The sequence below is a fragment of the Lampris incognitus genome, chromosome 16 (genome assembly GCF_029633865.1).
Source record: "Lampris incognitus isolate fLamInc1 chromosome 16, fLamInc1.hap2, whole genome shotgun sequence".
NCBI classification, from domain to species: Eukaryota; Metazoa; Chordata; class Actinopteri; order Lampriformes; family Lampridae; genus Lampris; species Lampris incognitus.
The window spans coordinates 43866406-43885661 of record NC_079226.1 but is presented as its reverse complement, the minus strand read 5'-3'; the positions used below and the strand labels follow the sequence as shown (position 1 = coordinate 43885661).

Genomic DNA, 19256 nt, shown 5'->3' with positions numbered 1-19256 from the left:
AGTTAGCAGGTACAGCAGTAGTTAGCAGTTACAGCAGTAGTAGTTAGCAGGTACAGTAGTAGTTAGGTACCGCAGTAGTTAGCAGGTAAAGCAGTAGTTAGCAGTTAGAGCAGTAGTAGTTAGTTGCAGCAGTAGTTAGCAAGTACAGCAGCAGTTAGCAGTTACAGCAGTAGTTAGCAGGTATAGCAGTAGTTAGCAGTTACAGCAGTAGTTAGCAGTTACAGCAGTAGTAGTTAGTTGCAGCAGTAGTTAGCAGGTACAGCAGTAGTTAGCAGTTACAGCAGTAGTAGTTAGTTGCAGCAGTAGTTAGCAGGTACAGCAGTAGTTAGCAGTTACAGCAGTAGTTAGTTACAGCAGTAGTTAGCAGGTACAGCAGTAGTTAGCTACAGCAGTAGTTAGCAGGTACAGCAGTAGTTAGCAGGTACAGCAGTAGTTAGTTAGCAGGTACAGCAGTAGTTAGCAGGTACAGCAGTAGTTAGTTAGGTACAGCGGTAGTTAGCAGTTACAGCGGTAGTTAGCAGGTACAGCGGTAGTTAGCAGGTATAGCAGTAGTTAGCAGGTATAGCAGTAGTTAGCTACAGCGGTAGTTAGCAGGTAGAGCAGTAGTTAGCAGGTACAGCAGTAGTTAGCAGGTATAGCAGTAGTTAGCAGGTATAGCAGTAGTTAGCAGGTATAGCAGTAGTTAGCTGGTACAGCAGTAGTTAGCAGGTATAGCAGTAGTCAGCTCTGTTCACTAATAATGTTTTTATTTGTAGTTATGGTAGTTGAGGTGTGTTTCTATATGGTACATCGCTGCTTTATATTTTTGCAGGAATTGTGCATTTATGTAGTTATGTGTGTAATACTTACTGTCAATATGACTATGTTGATGTGTGTTTACCGATTTATTTTCTTATTTCTGTAATGTTTCAGTTTCACAAAAGCCAAAAAACAAAAGCGGAAGCAAGACTTAAGTAAAATACAAGAAAAGTCAGCCCGTGTGTGTTTATTGGAGGCCGTTTGGATGTTAACTGACAGTCTAGCTTTGCACAAGAGCACACGCTGCCAGGGCAGGACACATGATTTGTCGGCTATGCAGAATGCGTCCTTTCGAAATTGCTTTCAAATAGTTATGAACTGGGGAGGAACCCAGTAGAATTCTTGCACATCAGCTTCGCCAAACATCGGCTCATCAAGCCGGATGTGGGTATGTGTCCTGGTCGCTGCACTAGCGCCTCCTCTGGTCGGTTGGGGCACCTGTTCGGGGAGGAGGGGGAACTGGGGGAAATAGCATGATCCTACTATGTGCTACGTCCCCCTGGTGAAACTCCTCACTGTCAGGGGAAAAGAAGTGGCTGGTGACTCCACATGTATGGGAGGAGGCATGTGGTAGTCTGCAGCCCTCACCGGATCGGCAGAGGGGGTGGAGCAGCGACCAGGATGACTCGGAAGTGTGGTGTATGCCTTTCTTTGGGTGGTAACAGGGTGGGACGAGAGGCTTGTGCACAATTTCAGATTGATTTGGTATTGATACAAGTGGCACAGGATTAGACGGACACACGTCTCGACTGACACTTTGACTGCATTTTTCTGTCACGTTTCTAAAACATCACCCACGCATGTCAAAGTGTTGTCTTTGACAGTCCACCAGATGGTGAAGACGTGCAGCTGTGGCTTTGCAGTCTTGGCTGTGCTGCTTTTCTATTGGTCGGATCAATGATGACTTGACGTACAGGTGCAGTGTGAAGTGTTCGGCTTGTTTAGGCTACAGACTCCTTCTCCAAAAGCACAGACATAGTGTATTTATAAAGAGCCAGAGAGTGTTGGCTCGCCAGTTATCTGTCTTTTGTGTGTGTGTGTGTGTGTGTGAGAGAGAGAGAGAGAGAGAGAGAGAGAGAGAGAGAGAGAGAGAGAGAGAGAGAGAGAGAGAGAGAGAGAGAGAGAGAGAGAGAGAGAGAGAGAGTATGTGGAGGGAGACAATGAGCTGGCTGAAATTAAAAATGATTTATGTATGAAGGCCGAGCATGTAGAATATGTACTCCCGTGCTGACAGTGACAGAGCTTTCCACTGAGAGCACCCCAGCTTCTTTTACCCAACGTGATGTATTTGCAATGCACAGTCTCCTCTTAGATGACCAAGGGCGAAAAAAGCATGTGAGACAGGCAAATGAAGGGCTGGAAAAGAACAGACAAGCATCACTCTGCACCCTGTGCCCCCAATCCAAACGGCAGCTAACCTTGTTCCAGGATCGAATATGACTGGTGACATGTACTGGGAAGTTAGCGTTGTGGAACTGATTCAGATGCTGGCCTCTTTTGGAGAAAGCCTTGCTGCAACACTGACACTCTCAGTATCAAACGGCGTGCAACCATTCATATGAGTGGTCATATGACGTCAGCCATCTGACGGCATTATTCTGCAAAATGTAGGTTCCATTCAAGAGACTAGCATTAACCTAGCAAGCTCATGCAATTTCTTGTAATATGTAGCTAACACTAGCTAACTTCAGAGGCTTCCTTCCTAGTAGAGGTAGCCTAGACTCTTTCCAACTTGCTTGCTTTCTTGTAATATGTAGCTAACACTAGCTAACTTCAGAGGCTTCCTTCCTAGTAGGGGTAGCCTAGACTCATTCCAACTTGCTTGCATCATTCCCCCAGAAACTCTTGACGGTTCCCCAAGCTCTTTGACAGTTTCAGAGGATACCAAAGGCACCTCTGCTTCTGAGTTCAGGAGGTATATACAGACAGAGCCTCCTATGTGATGGATTGCTCAATGTCCTCAGAGATGGAGGAGATCTGAACTCCGCTAAAGAGACTTTGCTTGATGCTCAGGTAGTGTTGGGCAATGTGGGATAAAACTTGTCTCGAGAAAATGTTGTCTCAATTTTGAAATAAACACAAGTCCATTATTCTCAGTATCAGTTTTCATGGAATTCCTAATGTTTCACTGCATGGAGATGAATGATAACAGGACTGTCAGTAGCTAATGCACTGCACTATCTTAGCTAAGTTTCATGGAATACTAGCTAAGACTGTCCGTTTGGGTTGTCTTCACTTCATTAAATGTTCCCTTATTCAGCTGCTAATGTTAACACGTTACATGCACCTGGCCACCTCCACTACCAGCTCAGCCTTTCAGAGCACAGGAAGAAACATTAGCCATGACTCCATCCTAATGTCAAGTGAATTGTAAGGAAACTATGAAAAAAAATCAGTTGTTTCAGTAAATGTGTTTTAAGCTATTAAGCAATCACATTGTGTGTAAAACTACATATGTTAACATAAAAACTCAAAGATAGACGGAAATTACTTGCAGTTGAAGAATTTTGAATTATGGAGGCAATCTACCAATCTGATTTTTGGTGCGTTCTTTCGTAAGTGGTTTAGGGGCACAACCCCTTACTGCTCTCTGCCAACTACAGGTACGCCTGGTATGACCAGTCTTGGATGCAGTCATACATCTTGGATACACCACACAGTATTCGCTGTATGGTGGCGCAACAGAAGCTGGTGGCTGGTGGTATGATTTTCCATCCCTAGTTTCAGGACTAGGGTTCATTTCCTGAGACTGAGCTGATTGTTAGCATTAGCGTATGGTGTGTTCAGTCTTCTCCTGGATCTCCACCTTGTCGTGATGGAGAAGCTTGCATGTACCAATGATCTCAGAAGCTATGCCGTCCGGAGCTGGCCCCCGGTAGGGTCACCCAAGGTGGATAGGTCAAGGAGGAGGTTCCAGATGAAGCACGATCCAACAAAGACCCAGCTTATCTTGTCCTTTCCTCCCTCTGACACACAAGTAGAGGCACACATTGCTGTGTGCTTGACTGATATCTCAGAGTGGATGGCGACACACCACCTGAAGCTCAATCTGGACAAAACAGAGCTGATGTTCCTCCCGGGGAAAGGTTGCCCACACCGAGACCTGGCCATCATCATTGACAACACCGTGGTGACGCAAACACGGACTGTGAGGAATCTGGGTGTGATCCTGGACGACCAACTGTCGTTTGCTGAAAACATTGCATCGGTTGCTCGCTCCTGCAGATTTCTCCTCTATAACATCAGGAGTATTCGCGCATTCCTCACCGACGAGACGGCACAGGTGCTCATCCAGGCTCTGGTCATCTCCCGGCTGGACTACGGCAACTCCCTCCTTGCTGGTGCCCTGGCGTCGGCCATCAGACCTGTGGAGCTTGTTCAGAAAGCTGCAGCTCGTCTGGTGTTCAACCGCCCTAAGTTCTCCCACACAACTCCCCTTCTCATGTCCCTACACTGGCTCCCAGTAGCTGCTCGCATCCAGTTTAAGACTCTGGTGCTAGCCTACAGGGCAGTGAAAGGAACAGTTCCTTCCTATCTCCAGGACATGGTCAAGCCCTACCCCCCCGCCCAACCACTTCACTCTGCTGCCTCGGGACGCCTGGTTACCCCGTCGCTCAGAGGCCCCTGCTGCTGATCGACCCGGTCACGGCTCTTTTCTGCCGTGGCCCCACAGTGGTGGAATGAACTCCCCACTGATGTCAGGGCAGCGGAGTCACTGCCCATCTTCCAGCGCAGGTTGAAAACTCACCTCTTCAAGAACTACTACCCTGTTACTTGCTCTTAGCACTTATTGTATTCACTCATTTTAAAAAAAAATCTCTTTCTTGCACTTTTACTTTACTACTGGTTTTGGTCTTAGATGCTTGTTTAGATGCACTTATGACCTCTGGTGGCTGGTGGTTCTCCTGATTTCCTACATTAAATGATGCTCTTATTGTAAGTCGCTTTGGATAAAAGCATCGGCTAAATGACTGTAACGTAAAAGACCTCAACGGCGGAACTGGCGGAAGATGTCTCCAGGTCACGACGGCAGTGAAGGTGGATGAAGGCTGCAACAGTCCCCTATCGTTTTGGTTCTCCATGCCATTGGACTCTGGCCAGTCCCTGCAGAGGACCGTGTGGTGGCTGCGGGCAGATCAGCCACTCCATGTAAAAAGCTGTCACGTGCAGGCATCCTCCCATTATGTGGCTCCAGGATCAGCCTCTACACCCACCTGAGGACCCAGAGTGAGGACGGTCATACTCGACCCCAAGTGACTGCCGATGATGATGATGGTGGTGGTGGTGGTGCGTTCAATGTGGTTATGGTCCACAGCAGACGGAGTAGTTTTCTGACTGTAAACAGTTTCCCTTGGCATGTGGTGCTTAGTATGCATAGCCGGAAGACTACAGTGTTTGTTCTTTGCTGTATTCCTTTCCATTGTTTTTATCATTTTGTGAAGGCCTTTCATAAGGAAAGGGGATTGACTGCAACACTGCTATCTTGCAACATAGAAAACCTTTATTGTGTTGCAAAATGGCAGCTGACAAAGCAGAGACATGCAAGATTCAGTGGATTTCTTTTAAAAGGGAGGCTGTCGTTTCGGTTTGGCCTTTGGTTTATTTCCAGCCATACGTTTATTTCCAGCTGAAAGCCACATAACCTGTAGTATTCCACTTGCATGGCTGATCTGCTTCACTTCACACACACACACACACACACACACACACACACACACACACACACACACACACACACACACACACACACACACACACACACACACACACATACACAGAAAGAGAAATATGGAGGGATAAAGATGGATTCAGGGTATTTTTGTGAAGACATTTTCAATCAATCAACTTTAATAAATAATAAACCTGAGTCCTGGCAGACTATCTGCTGGGAAAGATTTCCAGAGGAAACCTCAGTCCCCACCTTTTATTCATGTGTTTGCAGAAAGTAGAGAGGCTTTCTTTTAGTTAAATGCTTCATAAACAATACATGACACATATGTGTGTCAGCGGTAGTGCTCTTTGAGATGTGCCTCGTCTCGGTTTAAAAGCAGAGCCAACAGTTCTGCCATCTGCTGCATGAAGCAGCTCTGACGCCTCGGCTGCAACCTCCACAGCAGCACCGTCACGTCCAGCACCACCAGCTCTGTGGACAGAAAAGATTATGGTCAGTGTGTTGCAGATACATTTAAAGCTCCTTTCTTTACCACAACCCATCTTATTTTAGATGGTGAGAACCGATATAAAGCGTCAATGACCAATGATCTACACGGTCTTACAGCGGCAGAAGCACTGTACCAGTCCCTTCTAATTCACTTTCAGGAAATGACGGACCATGACTTATTAATGTGACAATACATACACATTAATTATTTAAACCATACAATGTGCAGCCATCTCCCCTCTCAGTCCTAATGTAAGAAAAGCTGTGACACTCGGGTTGTGGCATCACAAAAAGCCTTTTGAACCAAATCCCGGCAGGCTGGACGAGGATTGGGAGAGGATTGATTTAGTCGTTTTCATCAGGTTGGTGGAGCGCTAATGCAGTGGGATGGAGACCTGCAAGATCCCCAATGACACTGATATTCATAGAGTATTTCTCCAGGCAGTAATGAAGCACAAAGGACATCTGCATCACTTCCTAAATCTCCTGCTGCAGTTTGGCTATGCTTTCAAACTCCAGCTCGGTTATGCTTTCACACTCCAGTTTAGCTATGCTTCACACTCCAGTTTGGCTGTGCTTTCACACTCCAGTTTGGCTATGCTTTCAAACTCCAGTTTGGCTGTGCTTTCACACTCCAGTTTGGCTATGCTTTCAAACTCCAGTTCGGCTGTGCTTTCACACTCCAGTTTAGCTATGCTTTCACACTCCAGTTTGGCTGTGCTTTCACACTCCAGTTTGGCTATGCTTTCAAACTCCAGCTCGGCTATGCTTTCACACTCCAGTTTGGCTATGCTTTCAAACTCCAGTTCGGCTGTGCTTTCACACTCCAGTTTAGCTATGCTTCACACTCCAGTTTGGCTGTGCTTTCACACTCCAGTTCGGCTGTGCTTTCACACTCCAGTTTGGATATGCTTTCACACTCCAGTTTAGCTATGCTTTCACATTCCGGTTTGGCTATGCTTCACACTCCAGTTTAACTATGCTTTCACACTCCAGTTTGGCTGTGCTTTCACACCCCAGTTCGGCTGTGCTTTCACACTCCAGTTTAGCTATGCTTCACACTCCAGTTTGGCTATGCTTTCACACTCCAGTTTGGCTATGCTTCACACTCCAGTTTGGCTGTGCTTTCACACCCCAGTTCGGCTGTGCTTTCACACTCCAGTTTAGCTATGCTTCACACTCCAGTTTAGCTATGCTTTCACACTCCAGTTTGGCTATGCTTCACACTCCAGTTTGGCTGTGCTTTCACACTCCAGTTTGGCTATACCTTCACACTACAGTTTGGCTATGGTCTCACATGCCAGTTTAGCTATGCTTTCACACTACAGTTTAGCTACGCTTTCACACTACAGTTTGGCTGTGCTTTCGCACTCCAGTTTAGCTATGCTTTCACACTCCAGTTTGGCTGTGCTTTCACACTCCGGTTTAGCTGTGCTTTCACACTACAGTTTGGCTGTGCTTTCACACTCCAGTTTAGCTGTGCTTTCACACTCCAGTTTGGCTGTGCTTTCACACCCCAGTTTAGCTGTGCTTTCACACTCCAGTTTGGCTGTGCTTTCACACTCCAGTTTAGCTGTGCTTTCACACTCCAGTTTAGCTGTGCTTTCACACTCCAGTTTGGCTGTGCTTTCACACCCCAGTTTAGCTGTGCTTTCACACTACAGTTTGGCTGTGCTTTCACACTACAGTTTGGCTGTGCTTTCACACTCCGGTTTGGCTATGCTTTCAAACTCCAGTAGTCCAATTTGCTGACATGTTGGAATAATATCAGTTTAACTGGACTCGGTATGTCCAAAAGCATCGCTTTTGCTGGAGAGACCCAGTAAGTAATGACTAATTGATGAGTGTATTTTAACTTTTTATGGGTTGTGACATGCTTCAGATCTTTAGTTTAAAAACTCCTTATTTCTCTTTTGGACAAGATGCACCAATCTGAGCTTACCTGGGGCCCGTTTGTGGCTTGGTCAACAAGGACATAGAGGTGGAATTGTGTATTGAATGCTGTATTGTTACTGCATTTTGAGGGGTATTTTTTTTTCAATTATTTTCATTTATTTTTATTTTATTATTATGTATTTTTTCTGTCCTGTCTTTCTCTTTGGAAAACGTTAGTAAAACTGTTCGTTGCAAAAACAAAAAAACAAAAACAAAAACAAACAAACTCTTATTTCGTATACAGTTGAAAGTAATTGACTAAATACTATTACATAACCTCAATGTTGTTATGGCCCGCCCACCCCGCGCTGGCAGCCAATCGGCTCGTCAGGGCTGGGCTTAAGTTTGGTGGCCTCCCACGTGCCCGTTGTCAGTTTGTGTTGTTACGTCCCCGCAGTAGCGGCGACTCTCCTCTCACGGTCCTTTTCTCTCCGAACTCACCCCAGCCCTTGGTTCATGTTTTCCCTTGCAAAGCTTCCCCGTGGAAGTATCCTGCCGTGTTCCCGTTTTGGAATACCCGCGAGTTTTTTTCCCCCTTGGACTTTCCGTTTTTCCTTGTCGCTCATTGCCTTCCGATGTTTAACTATCGGTACGCGTAAGGAACAAAGTGCGCCAGTTTTCGGCTAACCCCATCTCTGTCTGGTGTCGTGCGCTTGGGGTCTTCCACAAACCCTAACAGTACGAACTGACCATGACGACCCCAGCCGACACGGAGAGCGTACCGGCCAGCCCGCTTCGAGCGGCTCTCATCGAACAGATCCGCCTGACTAACTCCCACACCCAGCAGCTAGAGGCGGCCTCCGCCGCGGTGAGAGATCTTCAGACTCGGGTCCCGCCCCTCCAGGCCTGTGTGGGTAACCTAACGAGGCAGCAGGCGGCGTTGGCGAGCCAACAAGCAGAGATCCTGCGGCAGTTGCAAACCATCACGGCGGCTCTCACCATCCAGCCGCCGGGCCAGCCTGCCCCTGGAGTCGTGGGTAGCCCGCCCCCTGGGCCCGCTGCCCCGGTTAACCCTGTGGGGCTCAACCCAGTTCCCCGGGAGCTCTGCCTCTCCAGCCCACGACCGTTTGATGGCGACTTTGAGACCTGTGCCACGTTCATCATGCAGTGTGAGCTGGTCTTCCTGCCACAACCCAGCATGTTCACGTCTGATGCTGCCCAGGTCGCTTACGTGACCAACCTGCTCACAGGCTGAGCAGGTTGGTCCATTCGATCCGCTGAGTCCCTCTCCATCTAGAAGAAGCTAAAGACCCAGCTTTTTCTCGAACACCTCAACACCTGATAGCATTTAAAAAAAACCCCGCTTCTATGCACCCTGTGCATGGCCTTTTTGCACTGCCTGTTGACCTATTATGTCCTATCGGACTTGAACCTAGTTTCTTTGACACTTACTTGGCGTTGTTGTCTCCAGACTAGATCCTTGCTTGTGTTGTATTAACTCTCTGATGTACGTCGCTTTGGATCAAAGCGTCTGCTGAGTGAATTTGTAATTGTAAACAAAAGGGGACCAAGGGATAGATTCTGGGGCATGTCTTCAGCAAAGTGAGACTTGATGCCATCTGTTGCAGTGGCTTGGGTTCTCCCTTTGACGTTTGTGTGAAACCAGTTATAAGCACCATCATTCAGTCCAATAAAGCACAACTGGGGTCAGTGTGATACACATTATGCCTTATAGATTTTGATGAATAACATTAACAGTAACATAACTCTTTTATATAGTGTGCGAGATGTGCAATTATTAAGGAAGCCTTTCACAAACAACATAAATGAGAATGTGTCAGTGACTCTAGAACCTTGACAAGAGGTTAGAAATTGGGCAGTGGTTAACCACCAGATCGCTCTCATCACCACCTTTGTGTAATGGGAGCCACCCAAACAACCTGGGATTTCACTAGAGATAAATATGAAACTGTAAATATGTGCAATAGGACAAACAATTGTTGCAGCAGTTAAATGGACAAAGTGTGGATTAACTTTGCTTTTTGAAAATGAATGCATGTTAAGAGTACGCCGGTGTTGGACTCGGAACAATGACGATAAGCATGGCGCTGGTCTGATGGCTCACCAGTATCAGTAGTGTAACGTGCATGGATAAGTAGACACGTTGGCGGCTGGCTGACGAGTCGGAGCCTTTAGTCGAGCGGTGCGCGACGTCTCCCGCGATCCAGGTTCGCGTCCTTGCCGCGGCACTTCCTGTGGTTGCCTCCCGAATTCGCTACAGTACGATGAGGTAATTTTTCAAAGAAGTTTCCATCTGAAATGAAGGGGTCATCAAATACTTGGGCAACGTGGGCCTGCTTTTTCTGAACGAGCCTATTATCAGTTATAGCATGTTGGGGTGGGGGTCACAGAGATTTAAAGATTTTTCAGAATCCTCCATCATTTCCATACAATTTATAGTGATTTTAGACAACTCTCTTGACAATAACCACACATTTGATTCTTTGCTATCTAAAGCATTGCCAGTTGGCTGAACAGTTAGATCTGGCTACGGGCCAAGCCTGGTCTCTTAACTAATGTGACAGAAAAAACAGGGATTTAACCCATCCTTGATTCTTTTTAAATGGGGAATCTCAATCCATGTCACTGTTTGATACTTTGAGAAAAACTCATCCTAAAGTTGGAATAAACTCTTTAAATAGTTCATCAGTACAGATCATGTACAAATGTTTTCTCCTCAAAAATGTTCGAGGTTTATTTTAATCAGGAACAATTTGTCATTTCATCTGATGTACTAGTAGCTATGTACACAAAAGAAACCCAATTCTGTTTCCCCCAGCAGTGCAACACAGAAACACATGTCCAAAAAAACCTCCAAACATAACACCACCAAAAACATGCAAAAACAGAGAAAAAACAGCCAACAACACTGGCCATCCAATACAACACAGTCCACCCAATACAACACAGTCCACCCACCCAATACAACACTGGCCATCCAATACAACACAGTCCACCCAATACAACACAGTCCACCCACCCATTACAGCACAGTCCACCCACCCAATACAGCACAGTCCACCCACCCAATACAGCACAGTCCACCCACCCAATACAACACTGGCCATCCAATACAACACAGTCCACCCAATACAACACAGTCCACCCACCCAATACAACACTGGCCATCCAATACAACACAGTCCACCCAATACAACACAGTCCACCCACCCAATACAGCACAGTCCACCCACCCAATACAGCACAGTCCACCCACCCAATACAACACTGGCCACCCAATACAACACAGGCCACCCAATACAGCACAGTCCACCCAATACAGCACAGTCCACCCACCCAATACAGCACAGTCCACCCAATACAGCACAGTCCACCCAATACAGCACAGTCCACCCACCCAATACAACACAGGCCACCCAATACAACACAGTCCACCCAATACAGCACAGTCCACCCACCCAATACAACACTGGCCCCCCAATACAGCACAGTCCACCCACCCAATACAACACTGGCCACCCAATACAGCACAGTCCACCCACCCAATACAACACTGGCCACCCAATACAGCACAGTCCACCCACCCAATACAACACTGGCCACCCAATACAACACAGGCCATCCAATACAACACTGTCCACCCAATACAACACTGGCCACCCAGTACAGCACAGTCCACCCACCCAATACAACACAGGCCATCCAATACAGTACTGGCCAGGTACAGGGAACGAACGCCGGCCAGGATGACTGTGGGAACTGCCGGTCTGCATGGGCTAGCAGTTAGCTTAGCCTGCCTCGCTTCCGTGTCCTGTCAGACCGACCTCGGTGTTTCCTGTTCAGGCGCAGCTCCAGGCAGGGTCGTGGTCCTTGGGCCCATTGGATGTAGCAGACCAGGCTCCCTCAGCCGATCCAACTTCAGCTCGCCAGCCCGACACACCTCCCCGCACTCCACACAACGACACAAACCCAGCACAGTCGACGGTACGCAAGGCCACCGCCAGACCACGTCGGTGTTTCCTCTCGGGCAGGGCCGTGGGCTAGCAGTTAGCTTAGCCTGCCCTGCTTAGTAACTCAGGCTTAACATCTTTTGGCTCTTGTGTCTGTAACACAAGGACAATACTTACTTATGCCTTGGCGGGGGGGGGGCATACAATCACGTTTGTTGCCACCCAGGCCATTGCCTAGAACAATGCACTCACACGTGTTTTGTTACGCATCTCGAATGAAGCCCAGAGGCCACTCAGGCCAGTGTAGCAAAACCCAAAGGACAGACAACAGAGCACCGGGATAACTCGAAGGGCGGTTTTAATGCAGGAAAAACAGAGGACACTGCACAGGGATGGTAACAGGGGACTCTCAGGTGGGGGTGGTTGAGACGATGTGTGTGCGCCTGGCTACCAAAGTCCCAATCCGTAGAGCGAGGGGTTGTCCGAGGAAGTCCGGGTCCGAGATCCAGGAAGTCAAGTCCAAAAGGAGGGGTCCAGGGAGAGAGACACGGAAGGGGATCGCTGGAGAGGTCCGGGGAAACGTGAAGGTCGCTGGGGACGAGGAGCGAGGGAGAGGCGGGGAGCCGTGGAAGTCGCGGAGGGAGAGTCCTGGGAGGGGAAAAACCCAGACACGAATATAGACACTGGGAATAACAAGAGGGCAAGGAACACTGGAGGGCTTGTCAGAGCTTTACCGCAGGGTTCAGTACGTCGAAGCATGGAGAGACGTTCTGGGAGGCTTCTTGTACAGGGCTGCCTGATTGCCATAGGTGTGCCTGATAGATGATGCCAAAACCTGGTGCAGCGCGCTCGGATGTTTCCGGCACGTTCGAGCTGGGGGAGTGGCTTGAACGTGCTGGGGAGGCAGCTCGGGACCCCCCCTCCTATGGGAGACACCGGGCGACCGTTCGATGGCGTTGGCCCGATAGAACTCCTCCAGGAGTGCGGGGTCGGCCAGGTAGGACCGGGGAACCCAGCTGCGGTCCTCGGGCCCATAGCCAACCCAGTCCACCAGGTATTGGTACCCACGCCCCCAGCGGCGTACGGCGAGCAGCCGGTCGACATTCCAGACCATGTCACCACCGCCGAGGACCCTGGGGGGGTGGAGGAGCTTGGACAGGGGTAGAGAGGGGGCTGGAGGCTACCGGTTTGAGGTGAGACATGGAACACTGGGTGGATTTTGAGTGAGGTAGGGAGATGGAGACGTACCGCCGAAAGGTTGACGATGCGGCCGATGGTGTAGGGGCCAACGTAGCAGGGAGCCAGCTTCCGGTTGAGGGTAGGGAGGGGCTGCGCCAGGCCCGCTCTGTAGCTCGCAACATAGCGGCCTGGGCGGTCTTCCAAACGCGCCGACACCGGCGGAGATGGGCCCTCATGGACGGGACCGCCACCTCCTGACGGGGGAACAGAGGGGGTTAATAACCAAGGGAACACTCAAAAGGGGACAAACCGGTAGCCGAACTCTCCATGGTGTTGAGCGAGTACTCCACCCAGGGCAGGTACTTGCTCCAGGAGGCGGGGTTGCTGGTGGTAACGCCACGCAAAGCCGCCTCCAGGTCTTGATTGGCCCGCTCTGCCTGCCCATTGGTCTGGGGGTGATACCCAGGGGAGAGGCTGACCAACAGAGTGAGTCGTTACCCCAGGTGAGAGTGACAGGAAACAGCTGGTTGTGCTCCTTCTTGTGCTGGGGCTGTGGAAGGGTTGTCAGGCTCACTAGGACACCCCTCGCTAGTGAGCCCGGTCTTTTTGGGTGAGTCGGGCAGGCCTTGATGTAGTGGCCCGACCTCCCGCAGTAGAGGCAGAGGTGGTCACGCATCCTCTGCTCCCTTACCTATAGCGGGAGCCGTGACCGACCCAACTGCATGGGCTCCTCCTCCGGCCTGGATCCAGAAGACACTCAGGGTTGCGAGGGGAAGTGTTAGGGCGGAGAGAGCCCGCGGGACGCTGACCCAGGGGAGACACCGATCGAACGGACAGGGGTAGGTCTATGGGAGACCCCAGTGCATGGGGCGCATTCCTGGCGCCGCTCCCGCAGCCATTCGTCCATCTGGAGGGCAAGGGTGACAAGCTCGTTGAAGGTAGCAGGGCGGCCTCGAACGATGTGGTCCTTGAGGGAATCGCTGAGCCCCCTCCTGTACGCGCTCTTAAGCGCTGTGTCGTGCCACCCACTGTTAGCCGCCAGTATCCTTACCTCCAGGGTGTAGTCTGCCACTGACCTAGCTCCCTGCTGGATAGAATGGAGGCGGCCAGCTGCGTCCTCCCCGTCCGCTGGGTGGTCGAACACTAAACGAAATTCGCGGCGGAAGGCATAGTTGGTGTAGAGCGGTTCGTGATGGCCAACCGCAGCCATTGCCCAACTGAGGGCTCTGCCAGTCAACAGGGATATCACCAGGACTACCTTAGCCTCCCCTGTGCTATACCTGGCTGGTGTTTGAACAGGAGCTCACACTGACCGAGAAAACCTCTGCACTGCTCGAACTCCCCACCGAAGGCTTTAGGACAGGGGAGATTAGGCTCCACACGGGGATCATGATACAGTTGACCAAAGGGAGGCTCGGAGGGACTGGGAGCTGGGCTGGGGCCAGAGACTGGGGTCAGAGCAGGATGATCGCTGATCTTGGACACTGCCAGAGCAGCGATCTGCGCAGAGAGTGAAGCAAGGGTGCTCGCCGAGGTACGCGAGTTAGCCTGGAGCCCGCCGATTTCTCCAGTGATCTGGGAGAAGGCAGTGCTAAGCTCAGAATGGAGTTGGGTGAGTTGAGTGCTGTGGTCCTTTACCACTGCCTCGAGAGCTATAGGGTTCTGGGGCTTAGGAGCTGTAGCTGCCTGAGTGACTGCCTGCCCCTCGGGTTTGCTTTGGCTATTCTGGCTTTGACGTTCTGTTACGTATCTCGAATGAAGACCAGAGGCCAGTGTAGCGAAACCCAAAAGGACAGAGAGACAGAGCACTGGGATAACCCGAAGGGCGATTTTAATGCAGGAAAAACAGACGACACTGCCACAGGGATGGTAACAGAGGAATCTCAGGTGGGGGTTGTTGTGACAATGTGCGTGCGCCTGGCTACCAAAGTCCGAATCCGTAGAGCGAGGGGTTGTCCGAGGAAGTCCGGGTCCGAGATCCGGGAAGTCAACCCCGAAAGGAGAGGTCCAGGGAGAGAGACACGCAGGGAGATCGCTAGAGAGGTCCGGGGAAAACGTAAAAGGTCGCTGGGGACGAGGAGCGAGGGAGAGGCGGGGAGCCGTGGAAGTGGCGGAGGGAGAGTCCTGGGAGGGAAAAGAGAGAGACGCGAGTATAGACACTGGGAATAAACGAAATAGCAAGAGGGCCAGGACCGCTGGAGGGCTTGTTAGAGCTTTACCGCAGGGTTCAGTGTTCTGGGAGGCTTCTGGTAGAGGGCTGCCTGATTGCCGCAGGTGCGCCTGATGGATGATGGCAAACACCTGGTGCAGCGCAGCGCTCGTCTCCTCAGAGCGCGAGCCGAGCGCTGGGATGTTTCCGGCACGTCCGAGGTGGGGGCGTGGCTTGAACGTGCCGGGGAGGCAGTTCGGGGCGGTGTAACCACTACATGTTTGTAACCAAGGAAGAAACTAATTAATTTACTATATAAAACAATTGAAAACAAAAATCTATATCTCTCCTCCCCCTCTATCTCTGTCCCATCCAGATGGTGTCGCCATTATGAGTCGCATCAACATTTGGCGCCTTGTTAGTAAGCAGTGTCTCATTGAGATGTCTTGGAGTGGACTGCTTGATCCATGTGTGCATGACGTTTAATTTAGGCACGAGACTCCAAATCCCCACATGCAGCTATTCAAGCCCACGAATTACCTTGAAATATTGTAGTGCTTCTAATTCTGAAAGACCCCACTTTGAAAGTTTGGTATGCCGCCATTATAAACTGGGACACACGCCGATTAAGCAAGGCTTGATACTCAAACGAGGAAGCCATGTAGAATATGGAATTGTGGGGATCCCTTTTCAACTGTCTCATCTTGGAACTGCAGAGATTCACATGGCATTCCAAGAGTCCAGTGCTCATGTGGTGTTTGAGATCAACAAGCTGGAACCATCTGTATCAAAGGTGTTAAAAGTCTTGCTACACTTGGCTGTAGACCACCTAAACCTTTTCCACTGCATATCTCACCCAGTACTCAGAACAAGTTTTATCAGTCAAGTAAGTAAGTTCGCTAAGGAAGATGGCGGCCCAAATTCACGTTTCCAGCGGCCTCACCCAGTACCGTCCATGCAGTGTCTATGTCCACATCTGTGTCTAAGTTCGTCTTCATGTAATGGCTAGGAGGGCTGGCGCTGGATTGGCTGGGAGAGCCTGGTCTGCTGCATCCTGTGGGCCCAGGGACCACGGCCCTTCCTGGAGCTGTGCCCCAAGAGAAAACACAAAGAGGGCGGTCTGACAGGACACGGAAGCGGGGCAGGCTAAGCTAACTGCTAGCCCATGTAGACCGGCAGTTCCGACAGTCATCCTGGCCGGAGTTCGTTCTCCTGGACAGTGATTTTTTTTTGTTTAGTTTTTTTTAAGTTTAGATATATGTGTTCTTGTAGTTTTGGTTGTGTTGTTGTCTTTGTGTGGCACGGCTGTGGGCTGGGGGAAATGATGTGTGGTTTCTCTTCATGTGTGCCAGTACAGGAAATGAAAGTGTTCCTGATTCTGAGTTGTGACGTTTGACATTTAAAGAGTTTTCATCGTTGCGATGCTAAACAATTCCCACTGAGTACACTCAGTTCAGTTCAATGCAGTTTATTGTCATTAAACACAGTGTGCAGGCACATGTTAAAACCGGAAGGAGGGATAACATGACCAGGCATCATCGAGAAGAACATCTAAAACAAATTCTTTCGAGGCAAGACCACCTAGAAATGTAAGAACAAGTTTTTGATGGCATATAAATTAATAACGGTTCTTCTGCGCTGCACGGAGGGAAAACAGCAGCAGCAAACGCATTACAACTGGACCAGTGTTAAAGATCTGAAGGACTATACAGTGTTCACACATTGATAACTTACCAAATGAGCTGTGCTGCTAGTTCAGAAGAGCGGTGGATGACTGACCCACAGTGTATACTTGAGGAACTACATGGACTTGTGTTAAACTGTAGTTACGCCCTCCTGCTGCAGCATAATCATCCCGGCATTGAACATCTCTGATCCTTCCTTATCAAACATGCCTCTAGCCAGCCTTTGTAATTAAATACATGACACTGAAAACGTAATTTATCCATGTTCAATATCAATACAATGTTTTATTGTTCACAGAACATTTAAGAATTAGCGACATTACCGGTGCAAAAACAATGATTAAAGTGTGCTGGAATGATGCTGCAGTCACAGAGGAAATGTTAAAACGGATTACAATACACTTACAACTGTACATACACATTGTTCACATGATCATGACATGTGCTCCCTGGCATGTTCTCTCATTTGTGCAAACCAAATAAAATCACATAATACCGGCTCAGAAACTCTAACTTACATCAACCTGACACATGGTGGGTGTAAACCATCAACTGTGCAAATGAAATGACATTCGCAAATACACAAGTTTTGCAGACACACTTGGTACCCTGCGAGTCTCTCAGTTGGCCTGCATTACACATTTACTTATTTAATTTTCTGTCAAATATTGTTGACAGTGGAGACAACATTGTATGGATTTGTCATGTATTTCATCATAAAAAATTACAAAACGGTTATCACAAACTGGATCGGAGACGAGGGACGACCTCGGCGGAGTCCCGACACCCATCGAAAACGTGTTCGAGTGTGTACTTGGATATTCGGATAAGGAGATAGATGTATTCTCCTCAGAGGGAGGCTGCTTTTTCTGCCTCCGGTGTGTGTCTGAGTGAAAAGTTTGCGGTATCATCTTATACTTTTTAAGAAGCCAATTTCTTATGACCACACGATCTCGGCATTTTTTTGGGACAACAGTAGTGGACGCTGTTGTACAAGTTGGCTTCCTCAAAATATGATGGAGTTTTGATCCCCTTTGTAGGGTTCACTGCTCTCGTCTTGCTTTAGGAGAGTCACTCGCCTGCGAAGGTCCTGACGAACAGCTAATTCTCTCCAGGTATGATCACTGAAGTCACCAACATGCAGAGAATTACTGCCCAGCTGCTAGCTGTCCACTTGTACAAAGGGCAGCAGTGTCAAACTGTGAGGAACACGGGAATGGAATTTAAGTTAAACATACAAACCAAAGTATCGGGGCGTCCGGGTAGCGTAGCGGTCTATTCCGTTGCCTACCAACACGAGGATCGCTGGTTCGAATCCCCGTGTTACCTCCGGCTTGGTCGGGCATCCCTACAGACACAATTGGCCGTGTCTGCAGGTGGGAAGCCAGATGTGGGTATGTGTCCTGGTCGCTGCACTAGCGCCTCCTCTGGTCGGTGGCAGTGCCTATTCAGGGGGGAGGGGGAACTGGGGGGAATAGTGTGATCCTCCCACGCGCTACGTCCCCCTGGTGAAACTCCTCACTGTCAGGTGAAAAGAAGCGGCTGGTGACTCCACATGTATCGGAGGAGGCATGTGGTAGTCTGCAGCCCTCCCCGGATCGGCAGCGGGGGCGGAGCAGAGACCGGGACGGCTCGGAAGAGTGGGGTAATTGGACAGGTACAATTGACAACTGGGGAGAAAAAGGGAGGGAAATACAGGAAAAAAGAAAGAAAGAATACCTTCTCAGACGCCCTCTGAGGGAAGGAGTCTCCATACTGACCGCAAGATGACCTGGTGAGAACACGAGCACGTGGAACAATCATGGAAGGTGAAGCAGCCAGCCGACACCATAACAACTGCTCCACTATTTAAGAGAAAACCAAACTGATAGGCTCCGCCTCTCATCTAGCGCCGGCCATCCACTGGCCTTTTAATGTCCCAAATTCTCCTCCCCAGTGACCTACTCAGGGTTATTTTTCCTTCATGTTGAGCACCGGGTCCACCAGTTTGTTGTGCACGTGCATTAACCCTGAAATGACAATAAGAGAAAAAAATAGCAGACAGGCAGTCAGCATCACAGACAGTCAGTCAGCATCACAGACAGTCAGTCAGCATCACAGACAGGCAGTCAGCATCACAGACAGTCGGTCAGCATCACAGACAGGCAGTCAGCATCACAGACAGACAGTCAGCATCACAGACAGTCAGTCAGCATCACAGACAGTCGGTCAGCATCACAGACAGACAGTCAGCATCACAGACAGTCAGTCAGCATCACAGACAGACAGTCAGCATCACAGACAGGCAGTCAGCATCACAGACAGTCAGTCAGCATCACGGACAGGCAGTCAGCATCACAGACAGGCAGTCAGCATCACAGACAGGCGGTCAGCATCACAGACAGACAGTCAGCATCACAGACAGACAGTCAGCATCACGGACAGTCGGTCAGCATCAC

The 19256-nt window shown here is 49.4% G+C and overlaps 1 protein-coding gene across 3 annotated transcripts in view; it reads right to left on the bottom strand.

Moving 5' to 3' along the window:
• Positions 1 to 5674: 5674 nt before the first annotated feature.
• LOC130126329 (glucosamine-6-phosphate isomerase 2) overlaps positions 5675 to 19256 on the bottom strand; it is a 30558-nt gene continuing 16976 nt past the window's right edge. Inside the window, exons 6-7 of one of the 3 annotated variants that reach the window (XR_008811720.1) lie at positions 18538 to 18827; positions 5820 to 5941 (exon numbers count right to left, since the gene is read on the bottom strand). Coding sequence is in view for 2 of the 3 variants with exons in the window: in XM_056295796.1 (XP_056151771.1) it covers positions 5802 to 5941 (140 nt within the window). In the remaining variant the exon portion in view is untranslated. Of the gene's footprint in view, positions 5942 to 16605; positions 18828 to 19256 lie in introns of those variants that run through there. The other 2 variants (XM_056295796.1, XM_056295797.1) reach the window with 2 other exon arrangements.